At 33.6% G+C, this 12379-nt stretch overlaps 1 protein-coding gene across 1 annotated transcript; it reads left to right on the plus strand.

Annotated features, from left to right (window-relative positions):
• The first annotated feature begins 4557 nt into the window (after positions 1-4557).
• On the plus strand, positions 4558-11931 carry LOC136813597 (uncharacterized). The gene is made up of 7 exons (XM_067070096.1): positions 4558-4958; positions 6264-6559; positions 7130-7282; positions 7480-7545; positions 8688-9181; positions 9997-10077; positions 11299-11931. The coding sequence occupies exons 1-7, from the start codon at positions 4921-4923 to the stop codon at positions 11350-11352; spliced, it is 1182 nt and encodes a 393-aa protein (XP_066926197.1). The 5' UTR covers positions 4558-4920; the 3' UTR covers positions 11353-11931.
• The last annotated feature ends 448 nt before the right edge of the window (positions 11932-12379 follow it).

Here is a 12379-nt window from a genome sequence, read left to right on the forward strand (position 1 = left end):
GTACTATATGGACGGCCCCTAAGTAACAACAAAGTTCTATTTGAAACACTAATTTTTTAGCATAAAAGAACCACTTTATATACTGTGCTATCTGCCCAAATTAGTTTTTGCCAAAATTAAAAATTGGATTTCTCTTCAAAACCACATTTATAAAAAATTCTATTTTATTTAGCTCCTTGCCGAAATAAGTTCTCTCCAAAGTAATTGTATTCCCCAAATTCTTATTTTTTCGCAATTTTTGCCTCTTGCTGATTTCACCATTTTATCTCTCCAATTGTCCCTTTTCGTTAAATAATTGTTTTTCAGTGAAGTGAAAGTAACAAAGATCAAGCATTTTCACTCTTAATTGTTACACAGTCCATAAAGTGTCCATCAATCTTTTCTTTCTTATTATTTAAACCAGTTAAACATCATAACAGTGGCCAAATGTTTAAGATTAACTTCAACTGACACTGATATGACTGAGCAATGCATTTAGTTATTTAGCATCCTGGAAAACCAGGGCTAACAAATAGTGCAATCTCTCAGAGTTTTTATAGCTCATGCTTATTCCAATCAGCCAATTCGTCACAAAAGCAAGATGCAATGATGATGTTGAGGACATGATACTTTTCATGTTTTTACACTCAAAAACATTATGTTGTTGTACAAAAATCTGATTGAATTCATCCTACTGCTACTGTCACTATGTTCATCGTTCCCAGCTGTGGTGACATGATATGGGTGGACAATTGGAGTTTACGTTCTTGAGGCTGGATATAAAAATTCTATCAGCTACTTTTTGGATGAGCAGCATCAGCAGAGTCAGCAGCAAAGCATGCATTAGAGCTGTTGAAAATGTTTTATTTATTTTTCACATAGTCTAAAAGTGAGAAAGAAAGCAATAATTTCAAGGTTGAAATTTCTTTAGATTTGCTGAGTGTGTTTTAACTTAAAGCCAGTTAATTTATAGCTTTAACTGTTTAAGACCAGTTCACAGCAGTTTTCTGCACCAACCCTAAAACTTCACCACAAAAAAATATCCATATCAGAGAGCCAAATTTAAAAAACAGTAATTGATGGATGTTGAGACTTATTGCAAGGCTACTAATTTATTTTGAGCCAGTAAAAAAACATTAAAAGACAGAGGAAAGCCATTCTCTATTCCAAACACACAGTCATTTTCAACTTGCATTTCCCTTCCAAGTCCAAATCAACATTATTTTCTTTTCCCATGCCAAATGGTCATACGGAGAAGAACTATTTACAGCATTTTGATATAAATTATTTTAGTAAGTGTGCTCGCAGCTCGGCTGTACTTGTCTTCGCAACATATTGCCCACACTCAAGCTGCCAGAGTCCAAAGGTCGAAAAATATCAAGATTCTTGATATTTTCTCTTCTAAAGTACCAGGGCCCTAAACGATTCCTCCAATTATACGGTACTGGCCTCTTTAAGTCGCAGAATCGTTTATCGGCCCTGGTTGCGAGGGTGCTCGTTACTTGCACGATAATATCATGGAAACTTTTTATTTTGGAATCTACATATACTAATTCGCGAGTTTCCACCAAAAAAAGTTAGTTCTAAGAGGTGTATCACAAAAATCATTTTCTAGCCATTTTTTCGACCTCAGCCGCGCAACTATGTCAGGAGTAGACAGTTAGGCAAATCCTTGAATTTGCAACGTCAAAAACTAAAGTAACTAAAGTAACACGAATACTCGTTGCAAATACACTGAGCAGAGATTTATCAAAACTATTTTGCTTGATTAAAAAAAGATTGAATAGATGGAATTTTTTTCAACAGACAAAATCCCTTTATTAACAAATTAAGAATCTTGTAAATAAAAATTGAAAAACCCCTTTATCTTCATTTTCCCCTGTTTTCACTTTAAAGTTAAAATTTGAGTATTTGCCTAACGTGTTCTAGCTCATTTGCACAGTGTCGGGAAAAAGCGTTGCAAATGCACACTGCGTGCAAATGCAAGGATTTGCCTAACTGGTAATGCTCTGCATTAATCTCCTATCCGTACCAATAAGTCTGTAAGTAATCCCAATCATATTGATCTTGAGGGCCTTGATTTTAGAATGCCTCAAATATAATGGGCTCTTCCAGTGCAGTTTTAGTCCATTACTCCTAGTGGATGACATGGAATTTCAGTAGCAAAAAGTTTGGGAAAAAAAATTGCGGAATTTCCGTTGCAAAATCCAAAAATTCCCAAAAATATCACAGAATTCCGATACTTTGGCCACAATATTAGGTGAAATTTATGGAATTCTGATACCTTTTGCTGAAAATTTTGTAACAAATTTTTATTTTTAAAATTGTGTCATCCACTAGGGGATAATGCTTTTTTTATGCAATGGCCCAATATCAGGACTGACTACCTAATTTTAGGACTCTCCTATATGCTTGCGAGAGTCCTGTCATTAAATCTCATCTTTTTGTAATGTTTTTTTAGGACCACACTGCCGTCCTTTGGTAAAAATACGTATGTGACACTCAAAGTCAATACAAAAAACGCCAGAAATGACCAAAACTTTTTGGAGTTCGTATGTTTTGATACAGTTGGTCTTAAAGGATGTTTTTTGCACAGATCGACTCAGTTAGTATATGTAATCACATGATAACGAGTGCAATTTGAGATTAATTGCACGAGTGTTTTTTTTTGTTATTAATTTTCCGAGTCCGAAAGGACGAGGAAAATTCGAAACAAAAAAATCACGAGTGCAATTTTCGAATTGTACGAGTTATCATGTGATTACGAGCTAATCGCACAATCGGTTTCACTGCTTTTTCCCTGTTAAGAAAATAAATTACACTGAAAGTTTTATATTTTTGATATTTTTCTCTTCTCTTTATGTTTTTCTCTTTATTGCTGTTTATAGATTTTCTTTCTCACAAAATTAATTTCGAATGCAAATTAGAACGTTCGATAAAAAAAATGTAAGAAAAAACATTAAAATCAATTTTGTAAACATTGGTCAGTCACTGAAGAGTGTGATTAACGATTAATTGCTCTCTACAGGATGCAATTAACGATTAATTGCTCTCTTTGAAGGGGCGCCAAATGAGAAAAAATAACTAATCGTGCGATTACTGTTAAAAACTGTTACTTATGTCTTTTAGAAAAACGTAAAATAGAGCATTTTTTTATTTTTATGTTACATATGTCTATTTTTGCATAACATACGTCCTTTTAAGTCTTTCAGGACGTCATTTTTTAACAAAGATAGATTGGAGACTTGCCTATGTTTTGTAACATACGTCTTTTTTCCAAAACTGAAGCAAAAAAATGCATTTTCCAATTCGATTCCAGTCTTAGCAATCAAACCATTCATCCTTGAAAACATAAATTACGCAAAAAAAAAAATGTTTTAAAAAATTTGTCACATACGTCTTTTTACCAAAAAATGGCAGCACAGACAGTCCAGACAATCTGACAATGTCTGTACACTTTTTTTTTATAAGAACCAGTAAAATTTTCCTGAGGCTCAGCTGTTCTTATTCTTTTGGCAGTTTGAGCCTCAAATTGTTCTTATCCTGTTCTTATTTTTAGGCTGTAGAGGTATTTTAGTCGTTATACCCAATTTTTACTGCTTTTGCCCCTGAATTGCTTGAAATTCAGTATTTCAGGCTCAGCACAGCTCAGCATTGTTCTTATTTTTTGGCGATTTTGAGCCTCATTGTTCTTATAAAATTGTTCTCATATAAAAAAAAGTGTATGTCTGTATGTATATGTCTGTCCAAAAACTTTGGGTAACCTGGAGACTTCAATTGTTCATTTTGCTGAAATTTTGCACACTTGTTCCTTGGTTGAATATCTGGGACTGTTTTTTTCATTTTTCAAAAATTTAGATTTTTAGGGCCTGGGGACAAGTATCTGCTATAGTTCAATCTGAACATCTACAATAATTGGGCCTCTAAATAGTTCGGAAAATACTGAAGTTGAGCCCAGTGCGTTGTGCACATTCAACTATTTGTGATTATGGCCTTACAGGTAAAAACAATAGTTGTTTGGGAGAATGTGACATTCTTTTGAATTACTAATTTCTCCACAGCAGTTACCTAAAGACAAGATAATCTATCAGGTTTTTACTGGCTGAGGGAAAGTTATATTTTGATTTGAAATTTAAGTCTTGTTTGAAGTAAAGCTATTTGACACAGTTTTAGGGTTATAATCCTTATAGTTAGATCATTAATAATTACAAAAAGTTTGAATACCTCAAAAAAATTTGCTTGCTTCGCTTGCATAAGTTTGACACTTCAATCCAACCAGATCCAACACAATACTGGTAGCATTGTGTACCTTAAGGGAAAAAATTTTGTGGAACATTAAATTCGACCAATCACAATTATTCTCAGGTTTAATTTTAGAAACTCAAAATTGGTCTTTCTACAGCTTTCTAGGGCAAAATAGACTTTTTAAACAAAAGTTTTTTCCCTTACTAAGGTTGCTGTGTAAAACAAATCTTTATGAAACAACCCTAGTAACTACAGAGTAACTATTGTATAATTATGTTCAACTGCTTAATCAACAGTAGATTTACTAAACATGCTTTTTTTGTAGTAGCTGGTTGCTCCAATGAATCTGGAAACTCCAATGGGTCTGGAAGCTCCAATGGTTCTTATAGTGGTGGTTTTGGTCAGCTTTCTATAGAAAGATCTTTGGCTATTGCAAATGAATTCAAAACTGCATTTCCAGGAATGTCTAAAGAAAAGAGTGGAAAAGAACTACAACTGAAGCTGAAAAACACTCGCTTTAAACGCAATGATCCTTATAACACAACAAAACCCTCCAAGAAAGATGCTACATGGACACATTCTTTTATTTGTCTGAGTCAACCTGAAGAGTTCACCCCAGATCAAGAACAAACAAATAGTTTAAACAAAGCTGGTCTTGGGTAAAAAAAAGTTGTTTTTAACAAAGAAGGGAATCACATGCATATCAAGGATGTGTTAGAAGAACATTTTCCTAGGTAATATTCTTTGCTTATATTTTGGTTCAAAACACTTTGATGATAATTTTCAAACATTTATGAAAATTTTAGTAAACTGTAGTATTAAGATTTTATCAGTTTATTACAGATTATTACATTATCACTGACATTTATTGAAAGAGCCACTGTGAAAAATACATCTCAAAAAAGCTATTAGAATAATTTTTGAATAAAAACAGCAGGGTGCAGTTGTTGGTACCAGACATGGCAATTAGCACTGATGGTTCCTATTTGATTTTTGGATTTTGCCGTCAGTACATTCAGTTAGTACCTTGTGCAGGGGGGGGGGTGAAGCAGTTAGTACAAGACATCATGCCTACTAACTGCTTTCTCGGAAGAAGTTAGTAACACCACCACCTTGGTACACTTAGTACAGTTAGTACTAACTGAATTTAGCCTTGAAAAAGGCTTTTGACCTTCATAAATTCAATAAAATCAAATAAAATAAAATTTAATATCTTTAAAATTGATTCAATTTTCCATAGCTTTCAATAGGAAAAAACAACATTTTAGAAAATCAAATTTCTATTGCAACCAGCAAATTGTTTTTAAGATTTTAAAAAAAAATTTCGAAAATTTGAAAAAAAAATATACTTCCCAAAAAATTTTTTTGGTAAAATATGGTCTTTTTTTTTAATTTTCTCACAAAATCCTATTTTTTACACAGTTAGTACCAAAATTTGGCAAATTTTTAGCAGGGGACCACCCTTTTTTGCAGTTAGTACACCTGAGTACTAAGTGATTTTATCCAATTCATATGGCACACCACCACGGTACTAACCGGCATGATGTCTTGTACTAACTGCTTCACCCCCCCTGCCTTGTGGGTACTATCTGCTGTTACTATCCGCTGTAATGGGGTTGTGTTTTATAAATTTCAACCTAATTAAATGGTACTTTTGGGGTACTAACTGTTAAAAAAGGCTAGTCTTATCTATAACAAAACCTTAAAGAAACTAATTTTTTTGCAGTAATTAATTTTAGTGGTACTAGTACCTGCAAAAATTAGTTCCCTAAGATAAGCCTCATTTGTTTTACTCTCCAGACTTACCAAATCAGCTTGAATATGAAATCCCATGTCAAAGATTGCTCGTTTTAAAACTGCTAACTTTTTGTTTTATTGCCGCAGCACTGCAACGTCTACTTAGCTAACCTTTCACTTCCAGATTGAACCAACTGCTAAGAATATCTCACCCTTGGCCAAAAATTTTTATTCTTTAAAAAAATTTAATACAGTATTTGAAATTATACTATTTTAAGATTTTGATGTCATTCATCTTTCAGATTGAAATCCCAAAATGGGGCATTCGAGTTGCGCAAGGCAACATTTGGTGGAGTTGGCTCCCGACCATTAACAGCATTTTCCTCAACCTCTCGTGGATATAGCGTAACAGGACTTAAAGAAGAAGCAAAGTCCTCAACTGTATACGTTGTACCGTTGAATTGTCATATATCGACAGAACCCTTGAAGGAGGAAGATCTCCAAGATTCTTCAGATGTAGAATTTGTTATTTGTAACGCATGCAGAAGAAAAATACCTCTTCTAACTTTTAAAGACCATAAAGACTTATGCCAAATAGGTAAGTTTTCTTTAACTAAAAAGTTTAGCCTTGCTATTTCCACATGAGATCTATTTTATTCATTTTCACCAATTTTTAGAGTTTCTGAAAGCTTATTTGTGAAATTAGATCCATTCCAGTCCATTCAAAGCTTTTTCAAAGCAGTGCTCCCCTTTTCAAAAACAGCATTTTCCAAAGTTTTTAGTCCAAAAATTTAATCTTGTACCTATCTTACTATAATAAATGGATTTATGAAAAATGTAACGCTACAGTCCAGTGGATATATATTATAATATATAAGGAATAAATATGAAAAAACCTACTCATCCATAGTTTGCAGAGGGGTATGAACCCCCCTAGGTATATTTTATCCCCCTACATACCCACTCCCCCTTTTGAAATGAAACCTTTATCTCCCCCTTCTTTTTTGCAAAATGCATTTTTAAATTTACCATTTTATCTTGACGTGTCAAAATTTAAAACATCCGTGCATTGAAGGTTTTTGATAATAATACAGAAAATGATTTTGAAAACTTTGATATAAGGTTGATTGTTCTTACTGACATCGATTTATCATGATTGCTTTTTTAGTGATCAATGTAGACGACACAAAAGAGATCCACGAGATGAACCCAATAGAAAGGCTAAAAGAAATGTTTCCAGACAAACCTGATAATGTACTGGAAGAAGCACTTGAGCAACGTGATGGTGATCTTAACAATACAGTTGCTGATATAATATCTGGTTTGTAATACGTTTTTACATTCTCCTATAAGAGCGATTTCACCTAAGAAAAACCCTGCAATTGCTCTCATTTCTTATATGGTCCTATTGCAAAAATTGTTGAACTTTCCTAAAATATCCTTTCTTTCAAAGTGTGCTTCTTCAGAAATCCAGAGAAATCTTATCATCTGTATCACCTGTAAAAATCAACTTTTTAGAGGAACCCTGTTCACATGACGACGAAGATCCAGTTGTTCTCGAATACCCCAGTATTATATCTCAAGGTAATTTATTATACATTATGTCTCGGTGACGTGCTAAAGCCCTAGGATTAGTGCAATTTCCCATCCAAAAATGAATGATAGTCGTCCTCCGTTGTGCCGCATCCCAAGACAAGTTCAACTGTCTTTTCTAGAAAAAGTTTTTCAAGGACTTTTTAAATTCACCCTTTTGAATTCATTCAACTTAACGTCATATTCATGTTTTCCTTGGTTTTCACTTTAGAAAAGCCTAAGCGACGTATACATTTTGACTTTAGGGGGGGGGTGATAGAAAGGAAAGGTGTTTTGGAAATAGGCAGGCCATTTCATAAATTACAGTAATCAGGGGGCTGGACAATAAGAAGGGATGATTAACTTTTCATTTCTTTTGTTAAATTTTCATTTTTATTTAAACATGATAATGAAGAAGGGGGGTAGGTAGTAAAATCTCAGACATATATGAGTAGTAAAAGGATTTTTATGAATGTTTACACACCACCACCCAGATTCTTGGAAGAGGTATTTTACTACCCTGGTAGTTAAGTTTTTTGGGACAATTTGACATAGAGACCACCTATTTTTTGGTTGCTTTTCGTACCTATTTTACAAAAAACACTAAAAAATCATTATTTTTGTGATGCATTTTTCTCTTACTGCAACAGTTAATGTTTAGCCCTTATCTTTTTAATATTTACAAAAAATTTGCAGCAAAGAACTTTTCAACAGAAATTAAAAAAAAAACATACGAAAATAGCTAAAATTAGCAAATTTTACTAGTTTTTACTACCCAGGTAGTAAAAGTTTTTTAAAGATTGACACTTAGATACCGCCTATTTTGGTATTTTACTATACCCTAGGTAGTAAAAGTTGTTTTCCATTTTTTATCACACCACCACCGTAGTAAAGGTCATTATTATGTTTGAGATTTTACTACCGACACCCCCCCTGAATGAAGTTTTTGTGTTGTTTTTGCTCCTGCAGTGCCAAAATTGTTATAAGTAAGGTGGTATTTTGAGTAAATTTGGTAAACTGTAGGGGTAGAATGTGTGGGTTTCTCTAGTCGAAAAAACAGAGGAGAATTTTCCTTGGAAGAAAACCATATACATAAAATATCACCATATCGAGACAGTCGAGACCTCTAATTATCCTGCTCCGTTCTCTTTTAGATAACGATCATAGATGCACTCCAGAAGCATCCCTTTCGTTAATCCAGCGGAGGATATCAGGTGAAGAATTCAAACTTAAAGTAGACGAGGAAGATGTTTTTGCTGATGCACTGACTCTATATAAAGATGGTGATTTTGATCCGTGTAAACCATATTTTGTGCGATTTAATGGGCAACCAGGTATAGACCAAGGTGGTGTCATGAAACAATATTTTGCTGGTATTTTTACACAAATGGTTACTGGTGCAGATGGATTGAAACCTATATTCGAAGGAGAACCTGGTTATCTATTACCTGTGTACGACTCGTCATTGATATCCTCCAAAATGATGGAATATACAGGCAAGATATTTGCACACGGTATTGCCATGGCAAGCACTGGTCCAAGACTTTTTTCAAAAGTAATATTCAATTACCTTTGTACTGGTGAGTTGGATTATACACTGGTTTCTCTAAATGACGCAACATCGAAGACCCGTCACTTTGTTCAAGAGGTAAGTTTAGAGAAAAAATTAAGTCTCGCTGCAACACGTGAGATTGCTGACTCGCAAAATTAAATCCACGTCGTAAAATTTTTGATTATTTTTATTTTATTTTTTTCGTTAGATGAAACGTCAAAATCTGACAAAAAGTAGCTATTTTCAGGCTCATTTGCGAAATTAAATCCACGAAAAATTTTTCATATCGCTGACTCACGAAATCAAATCCACAAAAAGTTTTTTTTTTAATCCGATTAAAAGTATATGGAAGTTTGGTTTATCTATTCCCGAACCGGAACGCGGATATCGTGATTGGCTCTCGGGCCTCGCGCGTTTGCAGCATCGCAACGGAACCTCCAGTGCGCAATTTAAACTTCGTTAACATTTTGATCTTGAGATATCAAGCAAGACTAAAATTACTTACATTAATCATAGTTTTCGCCCAAGTTATATCATTCGTATCATCATTATTCGAAACAAAAAGGTTAAAACTGCTCACGAGCAAAGAAACAAAAGATTACAACAGTTTTCTGTACGACGTTTCGACAGCTTACGTGTCTTTCTCAAGTGATTTTTTTCGAATGCAACACCCCTATTTTACTTGACAAAGTTTGAAAATTTCTAAGCAATAAAAGATAGTTACACTTGGGAAATAAAAAATGACAAGACAATGGGAAATAAGAAAATTCGTATCATTATTGTATCATTCGTTCACTAAAAAAAAGCTCTTGTCAATTTTTTTTTGAAATTATTCAACAAAATAACAACGAAAATGGCGTTTCCAGCTATTGTCAAAATAAATTTATTTAATTCATCTGTTGCTATTTCAGTTGGAAAATCTTGATTCAAATGAAATATCCGGAGAACTTGTTGAAGTTTGTGAAGAAGCAGGCATTACCATTTCAATCACAGTAAGTTGAAATTTTCTAGCCTTTCTGCTGCCTTTATCAGCGCATATTTACCTTACTCTTAGGTTTCAAATAAACGGAGGATTTGAGCAAATATAAATCCTAATAAGGTCGGGGGTTGAAAATTTTCGAAAAATTGACAAGCTGGGGCCGTTCATTCAGGTTCATTTGGAACCTAAGAGTAGTTAGGTAAGTAGTTAGGTACACATATAGGTACACGTTTTTGCTCGTGTTAATATTCGTATTCAGGCCAATTCTCTCTCAAACTTGAAGCTATTTTTTATAATCAAATCGAATATTCACTGAAGTAATAATATTCGTGTTTTGCTGAATTTAATTTTGTGGATTTGTCGAAAAAATTAGAGCTCTCCATAAATTTTCATTTTTTATTGCTCTCTGATGTAAGACAAGATATAATTGAAAGTAATACATTGTTGGAAAGATAGGGAGTGGTCAGAAAGTATCTACTAGGGGGTGTGGAGGATTCTAGGGGGAGGGGGGTGTTCCAAAATTTTTTCGAGGATTTAGAGGGGGCTCCAAATTTTTTTAGAGGTTTTATGGAGGGGGTTCCAATTTTTTTTGGGTAGCTCAAGAGAAAATATAGGAAGTCTAATTTCATAGTTTTACGTTTCAAGATTTCAAAAAAATTTTGGCATGGCGGCCGACAACTCATAATTGATTTTATTGGATTTATGTACATGTCATATTGGCATTATTTGGGCATCATATAGCCTTGTCCGCATCTTTATGAATTCTTTTTCGTGTAAAAATTTCTCTCGTAGGGGGGGGGGGGAGTGTGAAAAAATATTGGACCTTTTGCGAAATTTTTTTGCAGGTTAGGGGAGGGGGTGCGAAATTATTTTTCAAAATATCCTCCACTCCCCCCTAGTAGATACTTTCTGACCACTCCGTAACTTTCAAGTGGATTATTTATAATATTGAAAAATTTGTGAAAAGTAAAAACTGGGTCAAAAGTCTTGGATTTTCACTTTTCTAAAACTTCGAACTTCGCTGTTTTTAAATTGTTTTTTATATCTCTTTAGGAAAACTTAGGGTCCAAAGTAGGGCATTTTTAAAATTAGCTGGCATTAAAATGACAAATGTGAATAACTTTTGATAGGATTTAAATTATATAGAATTATGACCCGTTTACATGAATTTTCGGTACGGTCTGAGCTCTAGTCTGAGATCTAATTTTTTTCTTTCAATTCCAACTTCTTGCAGCCAGAAAACAAAGCAATGATATCAGAGCAACTGGTCATCCACGACATTTGTTGAAAAAGAAAGGTAATGCTGGATCAGTTAAGGAATGGTTTAAAACTTAAATATCTTAGATGAGATGCAAAAGTATCAAGAATTCTACGAAAGATTTTTTGTTCCAACGAAAACAACACCCGAAGACGTCCTAAACGTGATTAAATTTAAACAAAACCATGAAGATCTTCCAGCAGCAAAGCATTTGATTAAGTTCATCAAAGAAAGTAACCCGCAAGATATTGCACAGTTTACATCATTCACTCTTGCAACACAGGTCCTTTTACCGAGTACCAAAATACTTGTAAATGTCGACAAAAATTTTTGCAGCAATACTTGCTTCCATAAACTAACCATCGCCGATATGGATGACTATGGTAAATTTAAAGTTTCTCTCCAGGCAGCAATGAAGCCTGGAAAGAAATCCTTCACTATGGCTTGATAGCAGTCAATTTTACTTGAACATTTAGCATATGTACGTTGGTATTAAACATTAAACCATTCAAGTATTTTTTCTTTGTTTCACGTTCTTCTGTTCTTTCTACTCCCTCTTAATATGACTCGAGTAAATCATCAAACGTATCAAAACTCTTTGTTTTAATTTTTTTTTTCTTGACAATTATGTTTTAAGGTTGTACGGTTGGAATGATAAAGTGGTTAAAAATGAAAGATTTTGTTTAAAATATGTTTAAAATCCATGCCTCTTTTGGTCGCTTTTTATCTTTGCCTCAAGATAACATCTTAAGTTTTTGTTTTTTAACATGTAAATATTTGCCTCAAGATAACTACTTAATTTTTGGTTTTGTTAACATGTAAATAATTTTATCCGATAGTTTATTTTTTTAAAGAGACTATCAATAGACGTTCTTCAATTTATATCATGTATCCACATTCGTTTTGATTAGTTTAAAGGTCGTTTTCGAATGCAGTGAACTTTGCAACTTTATAAAAGGTGTACAAACTTTGGCGAGCAGAAACTTTCGAATTTTGGCCTTTTTCGCGAAAGTAAATGTCTTAGAAAATTCTTAACAGAGTGATTCGCGAAAGTTTA

The sequence above is a fragment of the Clytia hemisphaerica genome, unplaced genomic scaffold (genome assembly GCF_902728285.1).
Source record: "Clytia hemisphaerica strain Z4C2 unplaced genomic scaffold, Clytia hemisphaerica genome assembly, whole genome shotgun sequence".
In the NCBI taxonomy this organism is placed as follows: domain Eukaryota; kingdom Metazoa; phylum Cnidaria; class Hydrozoa; order Leptothecata; family Clytiidae; genus Clytia; species Clytia hemisphaerica.